This window comes from Cnephaeus nilssonii, assembly GCF_951640355.1.
Source record: "Cnephaeus nilssonii genome assembly, chromosome: 12".
NCBI lineage: Eukaryota > Metazoa > Chordata > Mammalia > Chiroptera > Vespertilionidae > Cnephaeus > Cnephaeus nilssonii.
The window spans coordinates 53,012,167-53,029,753 of NC_137083.1; the positions used below are offsets into that span (position 1 = coordinate 53,012,167).

Genomic DNA, 17,587 nt, shown 5'->3' on the forward strand with positions numbered 1-17,587 from the left:
TCTCTCACATCAATGTTTCTCTCTCTCTCTGTCTCTGCCCCTCCCTTCCACTCTCTCTAAAAATCAATGGGAAAATATCACCAGGTGAGGATTAACAAAACAAAACAAAAAACTGTGCCCAGCTTTTAACCCTGGCCCCAGCCAAATTCCCACTGGGGCATCTCCTCCCTCCCTCACTTCTATACAAATTGTTCACAGCTTTGTCACTGGTGTTCCTTTCCTCCACCCACACTATAATGAGTCAGCTGCCGCCTCTCTTCCTGGGCCTTCCCTCAGCAACACTGCCTCTCCCCCACCCAGCAGATGCTCAGTGAGGCTGTGTGGCAAGCGTGTTCGGAGAGTCACCTGAGCATCCCCAGAACCAGAGACTATTCTTTGCACATTCACCCACCCCCCACAGAAGGCTGCTATAGCCTTCACAAGTCAGGGAATAATTTCGTTAGCATTTGCAGCAGAGATGGAGAAAAACACTTCAGCTACACTTAAAATAGTCCCTCTTTTCTCCTCTACCACTTATTTTTTGCAGAAAGGCTACCACTAACTGATTATCTGCAGAATTTGACCTTTCCTTCTAGTGTTTCAAGAGGCATTTTTTAGAGAAGAGTGATGTGGGCTAGAGAGCAAGAGGAACGAGCCACTCCTCAGTCTGGCCCGCCTGTCAGGTTCCTGCTGCCCTGTCTGCTGCACCAGCCAGCAGGGTGCTCATGATAACCAGCTGTGGAAACGCTTGGGTCCAGCTGCAACAGAGACCTTTTTTTTTTTTTTTAATATATTTTATTGATTTTTTACAGAGAGGAAGGGAGAGAGAGTTAGAAACATCGATGAGAGAGAAACATCAATCAGCTGCCTCCTGCACACCTCCTACTGGGGAAGTGCCCGCAACCAAGGTACATGCCCTTGACCAGAATCGAACCTGGGACCCTTGAGTCCGCAGGCCGACGCTCTATCCACTGAGCCCAACCGGCTAGGGCAACAGAGACCATTTAAAAAACCACTCGCTAGGAAAAATAGTCACTAGTGGCAATACCTATCTCCCTGTCCAGCAGGTTACCCAGTTGAGTTGTCATCATTTGTCCCATCACAGTTGAATACCATTATCCTTTAGCTCACTGCATTCCAGTTACCTGACTGAATTTTATCTTGCCATAACATTTATTCCCCCGCCCTATGTCACTGGTGTTGCTTATCATTGTTTTAAAAACTGGTTCCAACTGCCTTTGTCGTCCAGTTGGCTCATACTGCCGCTGAACCAGGGTCTTCTCACCCTCTGGGGGTCTGCCCGGCTCTGCAGGGCAGCGTGAACTTCTACCAGGAGACAGCTCAGCATGTGCTGTGGCAGCAGAGAGAAGGGAGCAAACGATTATACTTCCTCCTTCTAAGGGATGAGGCCCAAGAAAGCAAAAGGGAGCTGGAGGGTGGGGGGTATTGAACAGATGTATTTTCCACTGCAGTGATTGAGAAAAAGTCACAGGCTTCTGGCTCCATTCTTCTCACTGTATCTCTTTCCTCTGCTCCAGTCTGCAGGACTCTTCTACCCCCTTGTCCCCACTGAACTCAGAGGTTACTTGCACCCATTTTAGCCTCAGGTTCTTTAGTTATAAAATTCAAAAGAGGATGAACTCTATCTCTAAGATTACTCCCACGTCAAAAGTTCTGTGATTCTGTACCTTCCCTGGAATCAAAAGTGCTTGAACCACAACTCTGAAATGTAAAAGGACTCTTAAACATGAGTTGTGAGTTTTTATTCTTTTAGTGAATTGACCAAAGACTGGAGATGTAGACCACAGATGACAGCATCTACTACCTAGACTGTCACATGATCCACTTCTTTCTCCAAGTAATATTTAGGAACTTATAACAAATGTGCTATAAAAGGAGATTGGTTTCATACAAAATGCTTCTTCATTCAAGGAATTCTTTTTTAAAGACTTCTAAGGGACTCCCTCTAATCACTTGGAAGTGAAAGCTAACATCCCAGTAAGACATGTAACATATCAAAGTTCCAACTCAACCATTGCTCTTTAACTGTCTCCACCCCCCAGTTCGCTAGTCCAAATCATTGGTTTCCTTTAACTGCAGACTACAATGAGAAATACATTTTACATTCAGACCTAGTACATGCAACACACACATGTACACAGATCATGTACAACTGAAAACATGGAGCAAACTTATTTTTATTCTATTCTTTTTATATATATATATTTTATTGATTTTTTTACAGAGAGGAAGAGAGAGGGATAGAAAGTTAGAAACATCGATGAGAGAGAAACATCGATCAGCTGCCTCTTGCACACCCCCTACTGGGGATGTGCCCGCAACCAAGGTACATGCCCTTGACCGGAATCGAACCTGGGACCCTTGAGTCCGCAGGCCGACGCTCTATCCACTGAGCCAAACCGGTTTCGGCTATTCTATTCTTTTTGTTGTTGTTTTTAATGCTAATTACAAACTACTACTAAAAGTATTTTAGGACTCTAAAATGGGCTGCAAAATATAGTCTGAAAAGGCCTGCTCTAGACACAACTATGTTGTTTAGATTTTAACTTCCTAGGTTTTTGTTGTTGTTTTTAATCCTGACCCGAGGATATGGAGAGAGAAAGAGAGATAAATCGGTTGCCTTCTGTATGGGCCTGGACCAGGAATCCAACCCACAACCCAGCCACATGCCCTGACAGGAATCGAACCAGCAACCTTTCAGTGCACAGGATGACGCTCCGACCACTGGAGCCACTCCAGCCAGGCTAGCCTCCAATTTTCTAAGTCGGGACCTCACAACTACAGTATATGAGCAGACGAACTTTGTGGACTGATCGCACACCAACACAGATCAGTCCTAAAATCAAAAATCCTTAGAACAAAGTAAATGCTACCCATTCAGTGACCTATAGAGCAAGGAAATTAAACACAAATGCTAAGCAATTCACTGAACGTATTTAACATTCTTCACCCTCTGGGAGAAAGCAGTGCCTTTGGGGGAAAGTTTTTCTGCTTGAGAGTAAATTCTCGAAAGACAGAAGTCACTTTAACCCAAGCTGGTGGCTGAATTTTTAATAGTCTCTCCTTGGCATAAGTCCTAACTGAATTGTTCTGTCTCGCTCTTACTCAGCTAATAAAGAAGGTATTACGGTACAGTGACTTGAAGGAAACTGGCGTAGCATCTTTCTCATTTTGGGGGTGATCATTCGAAAGAAAAGATAAGGACTAAATACCTTTGAAACACGTGGGTGCTATGCTACTAAGCAGTATTTCCTGACTCCAGTGACTATTATGAGAATGATTGTTTGCCAAGACAGGGGACAGGAAAGTTAGGAGACTCACACTGGCACATGCACAGATTCATTAACTTCAGGGGCCCCAATGTGGGTGGTGAAAAGAGGACTAATGTGTACTTTAGGATGTTTCAGGGGGGTGCTAGATTCAGAGGAACTCGCTTGGAAGTTTATGAATACTTTTTATTGTGGTAAAATATACATAACATACAGTATACCATTTTAATCATCTTTACACACACAATTCAGTGGCATTAAGTACCTTCACAATCTTTGCAGCTGTCACTACTACCCACTTTTAAAGCCTTTTCTTCATCTCAAACTGAAACTTTGGACCTATTAACCCCTCATTCCCCACTCCCCTGCCCCTGGTAACTTCTATTCCACTCCCTATCTCTATGGATCTGCCCATCCAAAGTCCTTCCGTGTAATGGAATAGTACAATATTTGTCTTTTTCTCTCTGGCTCATTTCACTTGCTAGGCAATATCTTTTAATCACCTCTTTTCTCCTGAAGCCAGCACTAAGGGATTTTTTCATGAGCTCAGGAAAGTTTATGACAATGAGATTACAGCTGCCCGGCATCATGGGGACTGATAAAGGAGCAGCCATGTGTCCAGAACTCAGCTTCCTCGCAACTTTCCCTACACGGAGCGCAGCCAAGAACCAGGGCAAAGGCTGGAGGTGCCCGCGCCCTGAAGAGGACGCAGTGCACTCAAGGGGAACCCACTGGACCCTCACTTTCATTTTATTCTTACATTACACAAACTTCTCACAAGCTCCTGGAAACGACATACTAGAGTAAGAGGAGAGAGGAGCTGCTGCAGCAGGCTCACCGCAATAAAGAGTGATTGCAAGGAAAGGAGAAAGTCAGCTCTCACCTCGGACGGCCACCAGCCATCACTGTCTTCACACAGTAGAATTGACATTCCGAAGGATAGTCCCTAATAATCCACCCATTCACTGGATAGACTGAGAGTGGATCCAGGCACTGTGCAAAGTGTGTGGAGAGTGGTTAGGAAGGCTTGGCGCTTGCCAACAAAAGGCTACATCATGGTCATTATTCTTTAAGAGAGACTCCCCTGTAATTGAAAAAAACAAAACAAAGAACAGTCCTCAAAAAATATATATATTCTATATAATAAAGAGATAATATGCAAATGGTTGTCACACCATCACGCAATCACAATCCATCACCAGGAGCCCACAGCAGGTGCACGTGGGTGGGCAGGGCTGCGTGCGTGGCGAGGCACATGTGGGTGGGCAGGAACTTGATGCTGTGTGCACAGCGCAGAGGCGGGTCCCAGTGGCTCTGCGCAGCGATGCCGAGGGTCCCAGCGGCTCCGTGCAGCGAGGCCTGGAGGTCCCACGGCTCCGTATGGCACGGAGGCAGGACCCCCAGCTCCGGCCTACCTCTTTGGGGCAATCCATTAAGGAGCCCCGGATGGGTGGGTGGGGCCTACCTCTTTGGGGCAATCGATCTCGGGGCTTCCACACTGTGAGAGTGCACAGGCCAGGCTGGGCCCCCCCGCCTGAGTGCATGAATTTCGTGCACTGGGGCCTCATATATATGAGAGAGAGAGAGACTCCCAGTATTTCCCTTATGTTGGTATATGTTGAAGTTTGGAATTCTAGGCAAGGGTAACTGGACCTGAGCCTCACTTTTACAAAACAGAGTCATTTGGAGCTGACTGCAGCCATGCGAATACCCACAGAATTGCCCATTCCCCTGATTGGCTGAGAGGATGTGTGGGAGAGAACAAAAAAAGCCCCAGTTAGAATATTAAGCATCCTCAGGAGAAGAGTGAGCGTCCTGAGAAGAGGCTTTAGTCCTCTGGGTTTGGTCTTAAAGGGGGTTGTGAGGAAAAGGCGTAGCAGTGCATGATTTCGTCCTCATCCCTCAGGAATGGGGCTCACGTATGAAGGCACACTTACAAAAATTGGCCAGGACATTAACTTTGTCCCTCTGGCCATGTCTCAGAGCCCCGCGGAAGCTCCGTGTGCCTGGAATAGCCTGTGTCAGGCCCTGTTACATGACACACCTGATACGGGCATGATGCCTTTTCTCACCAACGTGCCTTGGGAGGTGTGCAAGCGTCTCTCTCCGGGCCCTCCCTGAACCCACCCCTCCTGCCCTTCTCTCCCGCTGCAGCACGCTGTCCAAGTGCTGCCACGCGATGGTGGCCATCACCTACCCCTTCACCTGGCAGCACACCTACATCCCCGTGCTGCCACCGGCCATGGTCGACATCGTGTGCTCGCCAACCCCCTTCCTCATCGGGCTGCTCACCAGCTCACTGCCGCTGCTCAGGGAGCTGCCCCTGGAAGAGGTGAGCTCCTGGGATGTCCCTGTGCCCTCCCGTGGGGGCAGAGGGCAGAGGGAGGTGCCTAGGGGATGTCCCCCCCCATGGGGGACAGAGGGCGGTGCTGCCTAAGGCTGTGTGACAAGCAGTGTCAGGGGAGCAGGGGACCCCACAGCTTTATTTATGAGATAGCCACCCCCCCCCCAAGTCTGCAAATAGGTCCTTTATCATATCAGTAAAAAGGCAACCGCCAAAATGTTTTTAATGATCAAGTGCCGGTTCTCAGGTGTGCATCCAGGTGGGGAGTCTTACTTGGCAGGTCTGTGGTTATTGAATCCCAGCCCCTTCCTCTAAATAGTGTCTGTCCCCGAGCCCTGAGACCGCCCAGCCACCAGAGAGGGAACAGCGGGGACTAAATGCTGCCACTCTCGCCTGAACCCCTGGGGAACACCTGCCCTGAAAGTTAAACTGGGTCCCCAGATGTGGCTCCTCTAATTGCCCAGGTGGTCCTAAAATCGCATTAATATTAACCAGGTGTGGGTTCGAGCTGCAAGAAGTTTGGATGCCCTATGATCCCTAACATGTCTCAGTTCAGTCCCATAGGGTGTCTGAGAGGGAAGGAAAAAGCCCCTTCAGGCCTGGGCAGGGTCCTGGGATGTTAGAGCCCATATTCCAGCTCTTTGTGGAAACGCGGTGGCCATCCAGGCCCTGCTCTTCCTCCCTCGTGTGCTGAGGCCTGAGTGAAGGTCTCGCTCGCAGGGCCCTGCAAGCAAAGGCCCGGCCCCTGCATCACCCTGGTTCTGGCCCTGGGTCTCAGCCCGCTCTGGGGACAGAGGGGCAGGTGCTTTATCCGAAAGCCTGACTAATGAAAGCCCAGCAGCTTGATTGGCTCTCCAGCTGGATCCACAGCTCTGGGTTTCTCCCTCCTCTCCCATTAAGAGAAATGACAGGGCCAATTGGGTATCTGAGAGAAAGGAGAGAGAACCCTGGGTGTGCAGAGACAGTCAAGTGGAAGGGGCACAAGTGGGGCCTCTGGCCTCTGTCCCCACCCCAGTGACCCCTGCACTGAAAAGCAGCCTGAGATGAGAGGCTCTGCCTTAGCCAGTCGGGAGCAGGGCAGGGAGTCCAGCCATGGCACACACATGTTCCAGCCTGCGGTTGCAGTGTTGAAAGTGTGGGATTCAGAAGAGCCCGTGCTCCCCACCTCCCTTCTTCATCACTTGTGGCCACAGTGGCAACGTCAGGAAACCACAAATGGCCCACTCCACCCCACCCCCACTGCCTCTTTGGGTGCCAAGATGGAAACAGGCTAAGAGCCCATCGCTATATCCCAGAAGCCCTGCTGACAATAATAGTTCCTTTTCCTCATCTTGCAGGTCCTTGTAGTCGACCTCGTCAACAATCGGTTCCTCAGACAGGTGAGTGAGAGGGCCAGCTTCAACCCGCTACTCGCTCTCTTTTTACCTCTCTGGTGTTTGGGGCTCAGCTTTCCAGCTCTGCGAAGGCTCCTGGGTGGGCCTGGGTTTGCAAAAGAGGCCGGTGGGACTGGGCATTCCCAATCCCCAGCCAGGGCTGGACTGAGGAGAAGCCAGAAGGCAGAGGCCAAAGAGGGTGGGTTTAGCAAAGTATTGATCCCCATGTCTTCTGTCACAAAATGATTTTCTAGCAAGTAGACTCTTTGCATAGGTTTGCCTATAGATTCTTGTATTTTTCAATATGCTTTTAAAGAATATTTGAGAACAAAGTTTATGATATAATATTAAGTGGGAAAATTAGGATGCAAAATCATATACATTTTTTGCATGTTTTTTAAAAAAGGAGAAAGAGAGAATCCTATATAATAAAGAGGTAATATGCAAATTAACCATCACCTCACACAAGATGGCTGCCCCCATCTGGTCACAAGATGGCCACCACGAGATGGCCGGCAGGGGAGGGCAGTTGTGGGCGATCAGGCCAGCAGGGGAGGGCAGTTAGGGGCAAACAGGCCTGCAGGGGAGGGAAGTTGGGGGGGACCAGGCCTACAGGGGAGGGCAGTTAAGGGCGACCAGGCCAGCAAGGGAGGACAGTTGGGGGGAACCAGGCCTGCAGGGGAGGGCAGTTGGGGGCAATCGGGCCGGCAGGGGAGCAGTTAGGCGTCGATCAGGCTGGCAGGGGACTGGTTAGGGGGTGATCAGGCTGGCAGGCAGAAGCGGTTAGGGGCAATCAGGCAGGCAGGCAGGCGAGTGATTGGGAGCCAGCAGTCCCAGATTGTGAGAGGCATGTCCAACTGCCGACATCCCTCGAGAGGTCCCAGATTGGAGAGAGTGCAGGCTGGGCTGAGGGACACCACCCCCCAGTGCACAAATTTTGTGCACCGGGCCTCTAATATATATAAGCCTCTAAACAAGTTGGAAAGGAAAACTCACCAAAATATTAATGCTGATTGTGGGAGAATGAAAGGGAGACAGATTATGAGTGACTTTAAATTGTTTTCAAACTTTCATGTATTTTCTATAATGATTATAAACTACTTTCATTATTAGAGAAAGTAATGCACAATTTTTTTCTCACTTATCATTTGCCAGAGAGGTCTAACTCCTACCAGGTCTTAGGGGTGTTCTATTGCATTGCTTTTAAACTTGGAGCTGCCACCCTGGAAAGTTCTGTCTGTTGTGGTAATGCCATTTTCTATCCTTAGTTCCACTCACTTTTACTTCCCAAAGGCCCTCAGGGAGACCCTTCCCCGGGGCTCCCCAACTCTGAGGCCCAGTTAATAAAGCCAGCTTTTTTGTTTGTTTATTTGTTTGTTTGTTTTTATTTGAGAAAGACAGACATTGATTTGTTGTTCCACTTACTTATACATTCATTGCTTAATTCTTATATGTGCCCTGACCGGGGATCAAAACCGCAACCTTGGAGTATCAGGACGATGGTCTAACCCAGTGGTCGGCAAACTCATTAGTCAACAGAGCCAAATATCAACAGTACAACCATTGAAATTTCTTTTGAGAGCCAAATTTTTTAAACTTAAACTTCTTCTAATGCCACTTCTTCAAAATAGACTCGCCCAGGCCGTGGTATTTTGTGGAAGAGCCACACTCAAGGGGCCAAAGAGCCGCATGTGGCTCGTGAGCCGCAATTTGCCGACCACGGGTCTAACCAACTGAGCTCCCAGCCAGGGCCGTAAAACCAGCTTTGATCCACTGGTCATCTGCCCTGGCCAAGTGCCCTGATCAGCACCAGCCACCCTACAGGGTAGGGCAGTGGGAAACAGTTCTTGGGTAGCCACTAAGTTCCAAGCTTTTTCACAACGTAATTGTATAGTATTTAATATTGTTCCCAAGCTTTATGAGATATTATTGACATAAAACATACATAAGCGTAAGGTGTACGACATGATGGTTTGATATATATATTGTACAGTAATTACCAGAATAAGTTTAGCACGGCCATCCCCTCACATAACTACCTTTGTGTGTGTGTGTGTGTGTGTGTGTGTGTGTGTGTAGTGATAACATTTAAGATCTACTTTCAGTAACTTTCAAGTATGTAATAGAACATTGTTAACTTTAGTCACCATGCTGTACATTAGAGCCCCAGAACTTATTCATTTCCCCCCACCCCAGCCTCTAGCACTCACCATTCTACTCTCTATTTCTGATGAGTTTTGGGGTTTTTTAGATTCCGAATATAAGTGAGAACATACAGTATTTGTCTTTCTCTATCTGATTTATTTCTCTTAGCATAATGCCCTCCGGTTTCATCCATGTTGTTGCAAAAGGTAGGATTTTCTTCTTTTTTATGGCAAATATTCCTCTTTGTGTGTGCGTGTATCTGTGTCTGTGTGTATGTGTGACGTTTTCTTTACCTGTTCATCCATTTTTTTTAAATATTTTATTGATTTTTTACAGAGAGGAAGGGAGAGGGAGAGAGAGCTAGAAACATTGATGAGAGAGAAACATCCATCAGCTGCCTCCTACACACCCCCCACTGGGGATGTGCCCGCAACCAAGGCACATGCCCTTGACCGGAATCGAACCCGGGATCCTGGAGTCCGCAGGCCGATGCTCTATCCACTGAGCCAAACCGGTTAGGGCTACCTGTTCATCCATTGATGAACACTTAGTTGTTTCCATGTCTTGGCTGCTGTGAATAATGCTGCAGTGAACATGGGATACAGATACCCCTTCAACATAGTAATTTCATTTCCTGATGTTCCATCTCTCCCTCTCTCTCAAATCAATTTTTTAAAAAATATATTAAAAAGAGATTATGCTTTCTCCATTGAGTATTCTTGGCTCCCTTGTGAACTATCAATTGACCATATATGTGTGGATTTATTTATGGACTATTGATTCTGTTTCGCTGGTTTGTGTATCTGTTTTTTATGCCAGTACCATATTGTGTGTTTTTTTATTTATTTCTATTTTTTAACTTATCTTTATTGTTGAAAGTATTACAGATGTCCCCTCCCCCCCCCCAATGACCCCCTTCACACACACCCCATACTTACCACACTATTGTTTGTGTCCATGGATTATACGTACATGCATATAAGTTATTTGGTTGATTTCTTCCCACCCCACCCCCTTTCCCGCTGAGATTTGACAATCTGTTCCATGCTTCCATGTCTCTGGATCTGTTTTGTTCATCAGTTTATTTTGTCCATTAGATTCCACATATAAGTGAGATCATGTGATACCTGTCCTTCTCTGACTGGCTTACCAGTACCGTACTGTTTTGATTACTTTGTTAAAGTTGGAAATCAGGAATTGTGATGCCTCTAACCTTGTTATTCTTTCTCAAAATTGCTTTGTCTATTTGGACTCTCTTGTATTTCCATATAAATTTTAGAATTGTTTTTTCTATTTCTGTGAAAAATGCCATTGGCATTTTAATAGGGATTACATTGACTCTGTAGCTCACTTTGAGTAGTATGGGCATTTTAACATTAATTCTTACAATCCATAAACACAGGTTAAATTTTCATTTACTTGTATCTTCAATTTCCTTCATCAATGTCTTGAACATTGCACTTAATCTTCATAATGAGGTGGATATTGACAAATGGGGAAACTGAGGCTCACACAGCTTATAAGAAGTGGAATCAAGATTCAAACCTCAGACCTCTGTTGTTCCTTCCACTAGACTGAGCTGTGCAGGCCTGCCGGGCAGTGCACCCATGTGTCCTGCTGGCTGGGCACAGCACCACCTCCAGAAGCAGGGCGATGGCCCACCTGTCCTTTCTGCCTTACAGATGGACGACGAGGATTCCATCCTGCCACGGAAGCTTCAGGTGGCCCTGGAACACATTCTGGAGCAGAGAAATGACCTGGCCAGTGACCAGGATGAAGGGCCCCCCGACTGCAAGCATGGTTAGTGCTCAACCCCTCCAGACTGCATCTCCCTCCATCGTTAGGGAGCAAATGGACAATGGCCAAGCATTCCACTTGGCATTGGGTTAAGTAAGAAAATAGGCAAGAGAGGGATGCAAGGAGAGAAACTGGGCGCTCAACCTACTCACCTGGATCTCATTTTAACAATGAACTGGGAAAAGTTCTCTCACCCCACCTCCCAATTTGGCCCTAAAATATCTGTTTAAAGTAGGGAAAGAGCCCTGACCAAGAGTACTAGGATGTACCTGGGTTGCAAGTTTAATCCCTGGCCCCTGTCAGGGCACGTGCGGGAGGCAATCAATCACATCGATGTTTCTCTCTCTCTCTCTCTCTCTCTCTCTTTCACTCTACCTAAAAAAAAAAAAAAAAATCTTTGGAAAAAATATGCTCTGGTGAGGATTAACAACAAAAAAAAAAAATAAGGAAAATAATAAAAGGGAGGGAAACAAATCATTTAATAACTTTGGGTAACCTTTTTATGGGTCAGTAGGATTTTACCTCGAGAGAGCTAGAAGTTGTTTGTATTACCAGTTGGCTTGTCTCAGAGGCTCTGGCCCTCACCCGCTGGCCCTTCCTCTTGCTCAGGCCCTGAGTCCAGCCCCTTGAACCAGGTGGTGTCCGAAGCCTTTGTCCGCTTCTTCGTGGAGATCGTGGGCCATTACTCCTTGTTCCTGACGGTGGGCGACCGTGAGGAGAGGACCCTGCAGCGAGAGGCCTTCCGCAAAGCCGTCTCCTCCAAGAGCCTGCGCCGCTTCCTGGAGGTTTTCATGGAGACCCAGATGTTCCGGGGCTTCATCCAGGAGCGAGAGCTGCGTCGACAGGATGCCAAAGGTCAGAGGGCATCTTCCCTGCATCTTCCCTGAGACAGATGGAGGTTCCCAGGCACAGACGGGAGCAGCTTTCGGCCACCTCTGGAGAATGTTCATTTTTGCATGTCTGAGCTTCTGAAACTACCCTGATGCCCGTCTCCTCAGACATCTCTTTCCCCTACTCGCCTGTCCAAGAGCACTTTCCAGGTTCTGGTGACAGGTCCTCCACTTGTTCCATTCTTTCCAACTCGAGGAAACTCTTGTGGACACCCTTTCCTTCCTCTCTGTGTTTCCTTTGTCCTTTTCCACAGGCCTCCTCTTGTCCGTTCTGCCCGTCTTTCTGCCCCTCTCCCCCATGGAGCAGGCAGGAGCCACCTGGGCTGGGACAGAGGAGAGAATGGCCCACACCCTCTGCTGAGCCTGCCTGGCTGGGAGCTTGTGGGTTATCCATTCCCCTCCCTCACTCTCTCTCTTCCTGGAGTTCATCTCTCCTACCTTCTCCTTGTCCCTGTCAGCTGGGTTCCATCACACTTCCGGGGATGGGAGAGGGGGAGGTGTGAGAAAAGAGGATGACGTCATTCCTGTCTCTTTCTTATGTCATCTTAAGCCCTTTTGGGAATCTGACAACTGGAAATGTTGGGAAAGGCTGTCACAGATGGGAGTTAGACCTGAGTAGGGGCGAGGTGCTCACCACCGAGGAGTGGCCGAGCAGCGGCCAGGCAGGGTCCCAGGGGAGCTGGTGGCCCAGGCCTTGTTGTCCTCTGGTGCTGTGATGGCACAGACTGCGTTAAGGAACCAAACCATTCCCAGAGCTCCTTGCAAAATAAAGACAGAGGCTGGCCACGCTTCCGGCAAAAAGTCGATCTGATGAAGGGGCCTGTTAAATAGAAGGCCTGCTGGGTACACATACTGGTAGACATCTGTTTACAGACCACTATTTGATAGAGAGGCTCAGACGTCAAAGCTTAAAAGCAGTACGGAAGGAGCCCACTGTCCACGAGGATCAGAGAGAAACGAAGACAGTACCTGAGGCTCAGACCCGGGGGAGCACTGATGGCCCTAAGAGGTGGCCTGCCCCGCCTTCCTGAGGTCACGGTGGCAAACAGATTCCCAGCAGGCCACACCACGTGGCCAGGCTCCCTCTTTATGGGAGAACACGAGGAAAAGGGAAACTCCAGGAGTTCCTGAGAGCCAGGACCATCTGGTTCATCTTGAAACCGCGTGCCTGGCACAGTGGAGACACTTGGAAGGTGTTTGTTGAGTCAAAATAGGATTTCGTGTGGGAGCCGGCTTTCCAGCTTTCCAAAGACAGTTATTGCACGAAGTTGGGCAATTATAGGGGTCATAAAAACTCTTATAAACCTATGATTCAGAGCATGTTTAGAGGAGCAGCTCATCTCAGAAGCAAGTTCCTCTTTGCTGTGGCAGTAAGGAAACGGGTATGGTTAGAAGTGCCCAGAGAGGGAACTATACTGACTGGGATTTCTTTTGTCAACAGGTCTGTTTGAGGTCCGTGCCCAAGAGTACCTGGAGACACTCCCCAGTGGTGAGCACAGTGGTGTCAACAAGTTCCTGAAGGGACTAGGTAAGGCCAAGGGTCTCGGTCCCCATCGCCAGCCTCTGGTCCGTGGCTCCTGGCCAGTTCCTCCACTGGAGCCGGCTCCTAAATAACACAGAGCTCTCTGGCCTGTGCTGGGCAGGCAAAGTCGGCATTGTGGCCTCCTGCTCCAGTCTGACTCCAGAGTATAAACAGAGGACACAGAGGCCCCTCCCCACTCTCCTGGGCTCCTGGGCTGTCTCACTACCTTCGTTCACTGTCATCTCCCTCACTCCCGAGTCTTCTGGGCACTGAGCTTAGGAAGCAGGGTGAGTGGAAGCAGGCAAGGTGTCTGGCAGCACAGAGCTGACCCAGCCTCCCGGTGCCCTGCAAAGTGGAAATGCAAAAGTGAAAGGACTGCGGCTGACTCAGTAACAGGGTCCTTGCTGGGAAAAGGATGAAGAATAAATCAACAAAGAAGAAGGAGGCCCTGGCTGGGTGGCTCAGTTGGTTAGAGCGTCGTCCTGATGTGCCAAAAAAGAGGAAGGAGGGCGCAGGCCCCAGTGAGGACCACACGAGCACCTGCGGAGGGGCCTGCTTGTCCCTCACAGGGTGGACAGATGGCCACTTGGGGCGGGACTTCCACTCACCGCACCGCTGGGAGTTTTCTCGCTTGGCTCCTCGGGGACCGTTATGTTCAGAGATTCCAGTCTACCCTTTCAGAAGCAGTGTCTACAGCTCTTCCTAGAGTCCGAGGAAGACCCCTTTCCTTGGGGAGGTGCAGAGGCTGCGAGGCAGGGAGGAGGCCAGCACCAGGAGGGGCACAGAGTGAGCTCCCTCCGGGCTGGCGTGGGAGGCAAGGTTGTCCACACTGCAGCTGCGGTGAAAAGGGAAGATTTAACTCAACCTCCTTCCTCTCCTGGTGAAATGCTCCCATTTTCTTTTTTTAGGCAATAAAATGAAGTTTCTCCACAAGAAATAACCCTCAGCCTGGACTCGAAGAAAAAGTTCCTCCCAGAGCAACCACGTGTTTAAAGACAGTCCTGGTGGCCTTTGTGAAACGTCCCCGGTCATCCCAGCTCTGCTGGGTCAAGGCCAGGGTGGATTCTGGCCGCTACTGGGTTGAGACCAGACCTGTCGCCGACATTCAGATGGATTGTTTTGGTTGCTGGTTTTTGGATTTTTAATTTTTTTAAATCTTAGATATTAAAAAAAAGAAAAATGTTTGGGTTTTCTTTTTATTGTGCCAGGGCTAAGAAAACCATCCTGCCCCGTGTCATCTTTCCCTGGCTCACCCTGCCTGGCACTCCTCCTCTGGGCCAAACTGGGGACAAATGCGGGTGTTAGGGCGACGCTGTGGTGACCCCAAAGACACTGGGCCCAAAGGTTCAGGGCAGAGCCCTCGGGGAAAGGATTGGCCCTTCTGTGGAGGAGTCGGATCTGGGCTCCAAGGATTGGGGCTTCCCAGGAGAAGCTGCAACCAGAGTGGCCAGTGATGCCACCTGGTGGCCGAGGCCATTGCTGTTGGGCCTCCAACTCCTCTCCCAAAGGGGCCTGACTTCTGGGCCTCCTCTTCTCTTTTCTCTTAGAAGCCTTAGCACCGTCCACTGCCCAAGCCGAGCCGTCCATGACTTTTGAGGTACACACAAAAAGAGGAAATCGTAAGATCTGTTAATAAAACGTGCGTAGGGTCCCAAAGTGTATGACCGTAAAGTATCATGGAGCACACCCTATAACACATAAAGCCACAGCTTTGACCCTACTCTCATTTATACTGTATGAAATATTCCCATCTCATTGTAGGGACCCAGATCAGCAGAGACAAAATGGTGGGTGGATAAATGGAGGGACCTTTGTAAATGAGAGAGAGCATCAAAGTTTGGAGACAGCTTCGTGAGACTTGTGCAGCCATCAGGCAGCTTGCCCTCCTGCAGGGGACCCAGCGGGGTGGGCAGCACAGGCAAGGTCTCAGAGCAGGCCTTGGCACCACCGCGGCCACCCACCGCCCGCCCGCCACTGCACACCCTCCGGTGCATCCCCTCTGGATGGCACCAGCTACCACGACAGAACACACAAAAGATGTGCTCTGGTCATGGCAATGGCCCTGGCCTGTGCTGCCTGGCAGAGGCCCTTAGCCTTTAGGGCGCTGGGAGCAAGGGACCTTCTGAGGAAAGAAAAGAACAAGAAAAAAAGGAGGAGGTTGACTTCTCATTCCACATTAGGGATTCTTACCTGGAGTCATGGACCATCTCTCCAAATTATATCCAAGACGGTGTGCCCATTCATTTTTCAGGGGAGAGGATGCATCGCTTATATCAGATTCATAAAAGGGTCCAAGGACCCCCAAACTGATAGGAGCCAGAACTAATAGGAGCCAGGCTATGCATAACAACCTGGGTAGGTGTGCGCTCTGGGGTTTGGGGGGAAGACTGAAGGAGAATCTCTGAGTGTGGGGGCTCAGGAATTGTACCTAACAAGCTCCTCAGATTAGTTAACTTTATTAATACCAATATTCTGCCCAGAAATGATCATTTTTAATATTTTGGAATATACTTTCTTTTCTAACTTATTTTATATTATATTGTTTACTTAACACCGCCAAGTGAATAAATATACCTTTTATCAATATTTCTAATGGTTGTATGTTCTATTTTATAGATACACTAAAAGTTATTTTACCAATGCTCTACTCTTACGCGTGCAGGCTATTTTCAGTTTTTAATATCATAAAGGACATTGACAAAAGCATCTCCATACAAGTATCTCAGCACATTTGCTCTATTTTCATTTTAATGTTTGCTTGAAGTAGAATATCCATCTAGAACATGCCCAGGCTGACAGACCTTCACAAATGACCATATCTGTGTGAACAACGCCCAGGCCAGGAAGCTGATCATCACGGACCCCAGGATCCCCTCCTGCCGCCTTCCCGATGTCCCTCCCATCTACTCTGTGGATGTTTAAACTAAATCAACTAACAAATTGTCTACAACTTGCAAAGTGGGAAGGTAGGCTGGGGAGGATCAGAAGCAAGAGAAAAGGGTAGAGTTGTGATTCCTGCCCATAGTCTAGAGCAGATTCTCGATGGGCAATACTGTTTGGGTTGAGCAGAGCATGGGTGCCCTAGATCAGGTCACCATCTGTCCAAGAACCAAGACCTCCAATTCCATCAAAGCATGCCTTTTCCATGAAGAATGTGTTGTGTTTAGAAGCATTCATTACTGTGTTTCAATTCACGGTGAAGCACAAGGTCATGAAAAATAGTTGGAGCAGTTGCCGGTTGGGTTTCACTGCTATGGAATATCGGAGACGTAGGTGGACGAGGGAAGTGGTGGTGAGAGCAAGTGCAGCTGGCAGATCTTGGTAGGAGGCCGCAGGTAGCAAGTGTGATGGGGAAGAGGAAGAACAAATTCTCAGAAATTATCACAAAAACCTCTTCCTCCTCATAAGAATAATGATATCAGCTGTCATTTATGAGCACTTTTTACCCATCACTGTGTTGAGTTCATCACGTGTGTTATTTGAACACTGGACGGTAAGCTTGAGGGACTATGTTTCCAAAGCCCAAAGCCAGTGCCTGGTGCTTACCAGATGTTTGCTAACCAAAGAAACAGTTCCCACAGCAGGACTAAGCGTTACTCTCTGTCGCAGGCAGCAGGCTCATTAGAGATGGATGCAGAGCCCACAATGCAAAGGAGTCAGTCAACCTTGCTGACTGGGAGCCGTTCCCAGCATCTCTGATACTTTGTCTCAGCACTAAGCACCTACCTCAGAGACCACATTAACCATCAGAAGGTTGCTGGTGAGTGTGAAGTCAGAGCAAAGGGCACTGGAGAGTGGAGGGGCGGGGAGCAGGACAGACCACTCTCTCCCGGAGGGCCTGTGTCCCGGGTAGTGCTGGATAACCCGCTGACTCCGTGGTCCTTGGCATCCCTGCCACCCCGTTTCTTTATCTTTTTATTTTCTATGAGTGAAATCCACATAACTTTTTTTATTTGTTGATTAGAGAGAGAGAAGTATCTATTTGTTGTTCCATTTATTTATGTATTCATTGGTTGATTCCTACATGTGTCCTGATGGAGGATTGAACCTGCAACCTTGGCATATCGGGACAACACTGAAACCAACAGAGCTACCTGGACACAGCTCACATAATTCTAAAGTGGACAACTCAGTGGCATTTAGTACATTCACTCTGTTGTGCAACCACTAAAAACATTGTCATCGCCCTAAAAAGAAAACTCAGCCATCAAGCAGTTACTCTCATCCCTCCTCCCTCCAGCCCCTGG

At 48.5% G+C, this 17,587-nt stretch overlaps 1 protein-coding gene across 2 annotated transcripts in view; it reads left to right on the forward strand.

Moving 5' to 3' along the window:
• Positions 1-15,926, forward strand: part of DENND2A (DENN domain containing 2A) — a gene marked incomplete at its 5' end in the record, with an annotated part of 99,814 nt that extends 83,888 nt beyond the window's left edge. For both annotated transcript variants that reach the window (XM_079785405.1, XM_079785406.1), the window contains 6 exons: positions 5,424-5,601; positions 6,951-6,992; positions 10,814-10,931; positions 11,538-11,783; positions 13,260-13,346; positions 14,249-15,926. In XM_079785405.1, the coding sequence (XP_079641531.1) occupies positions 5,424-5,601; positions 6,951-6,992; positions 10,814-10,931; positions 11,538-11,783; positions 13,260-13,346; positions 14,249-14,280 (703 nt within the window). In that variant the 3' untranslated portion in view covers positions 14,281-15,926. The remainder of the gene's footprint in view (positions 1-5,423; positions 5,602-6,950; positions 6,993-10,813; positions 10,932-11,537; positions 11,784-13,259; positions 13,347-14,248) is intronic.
• Positions 15,927-17,587: the final 1,661 nt, after the last annotated feature.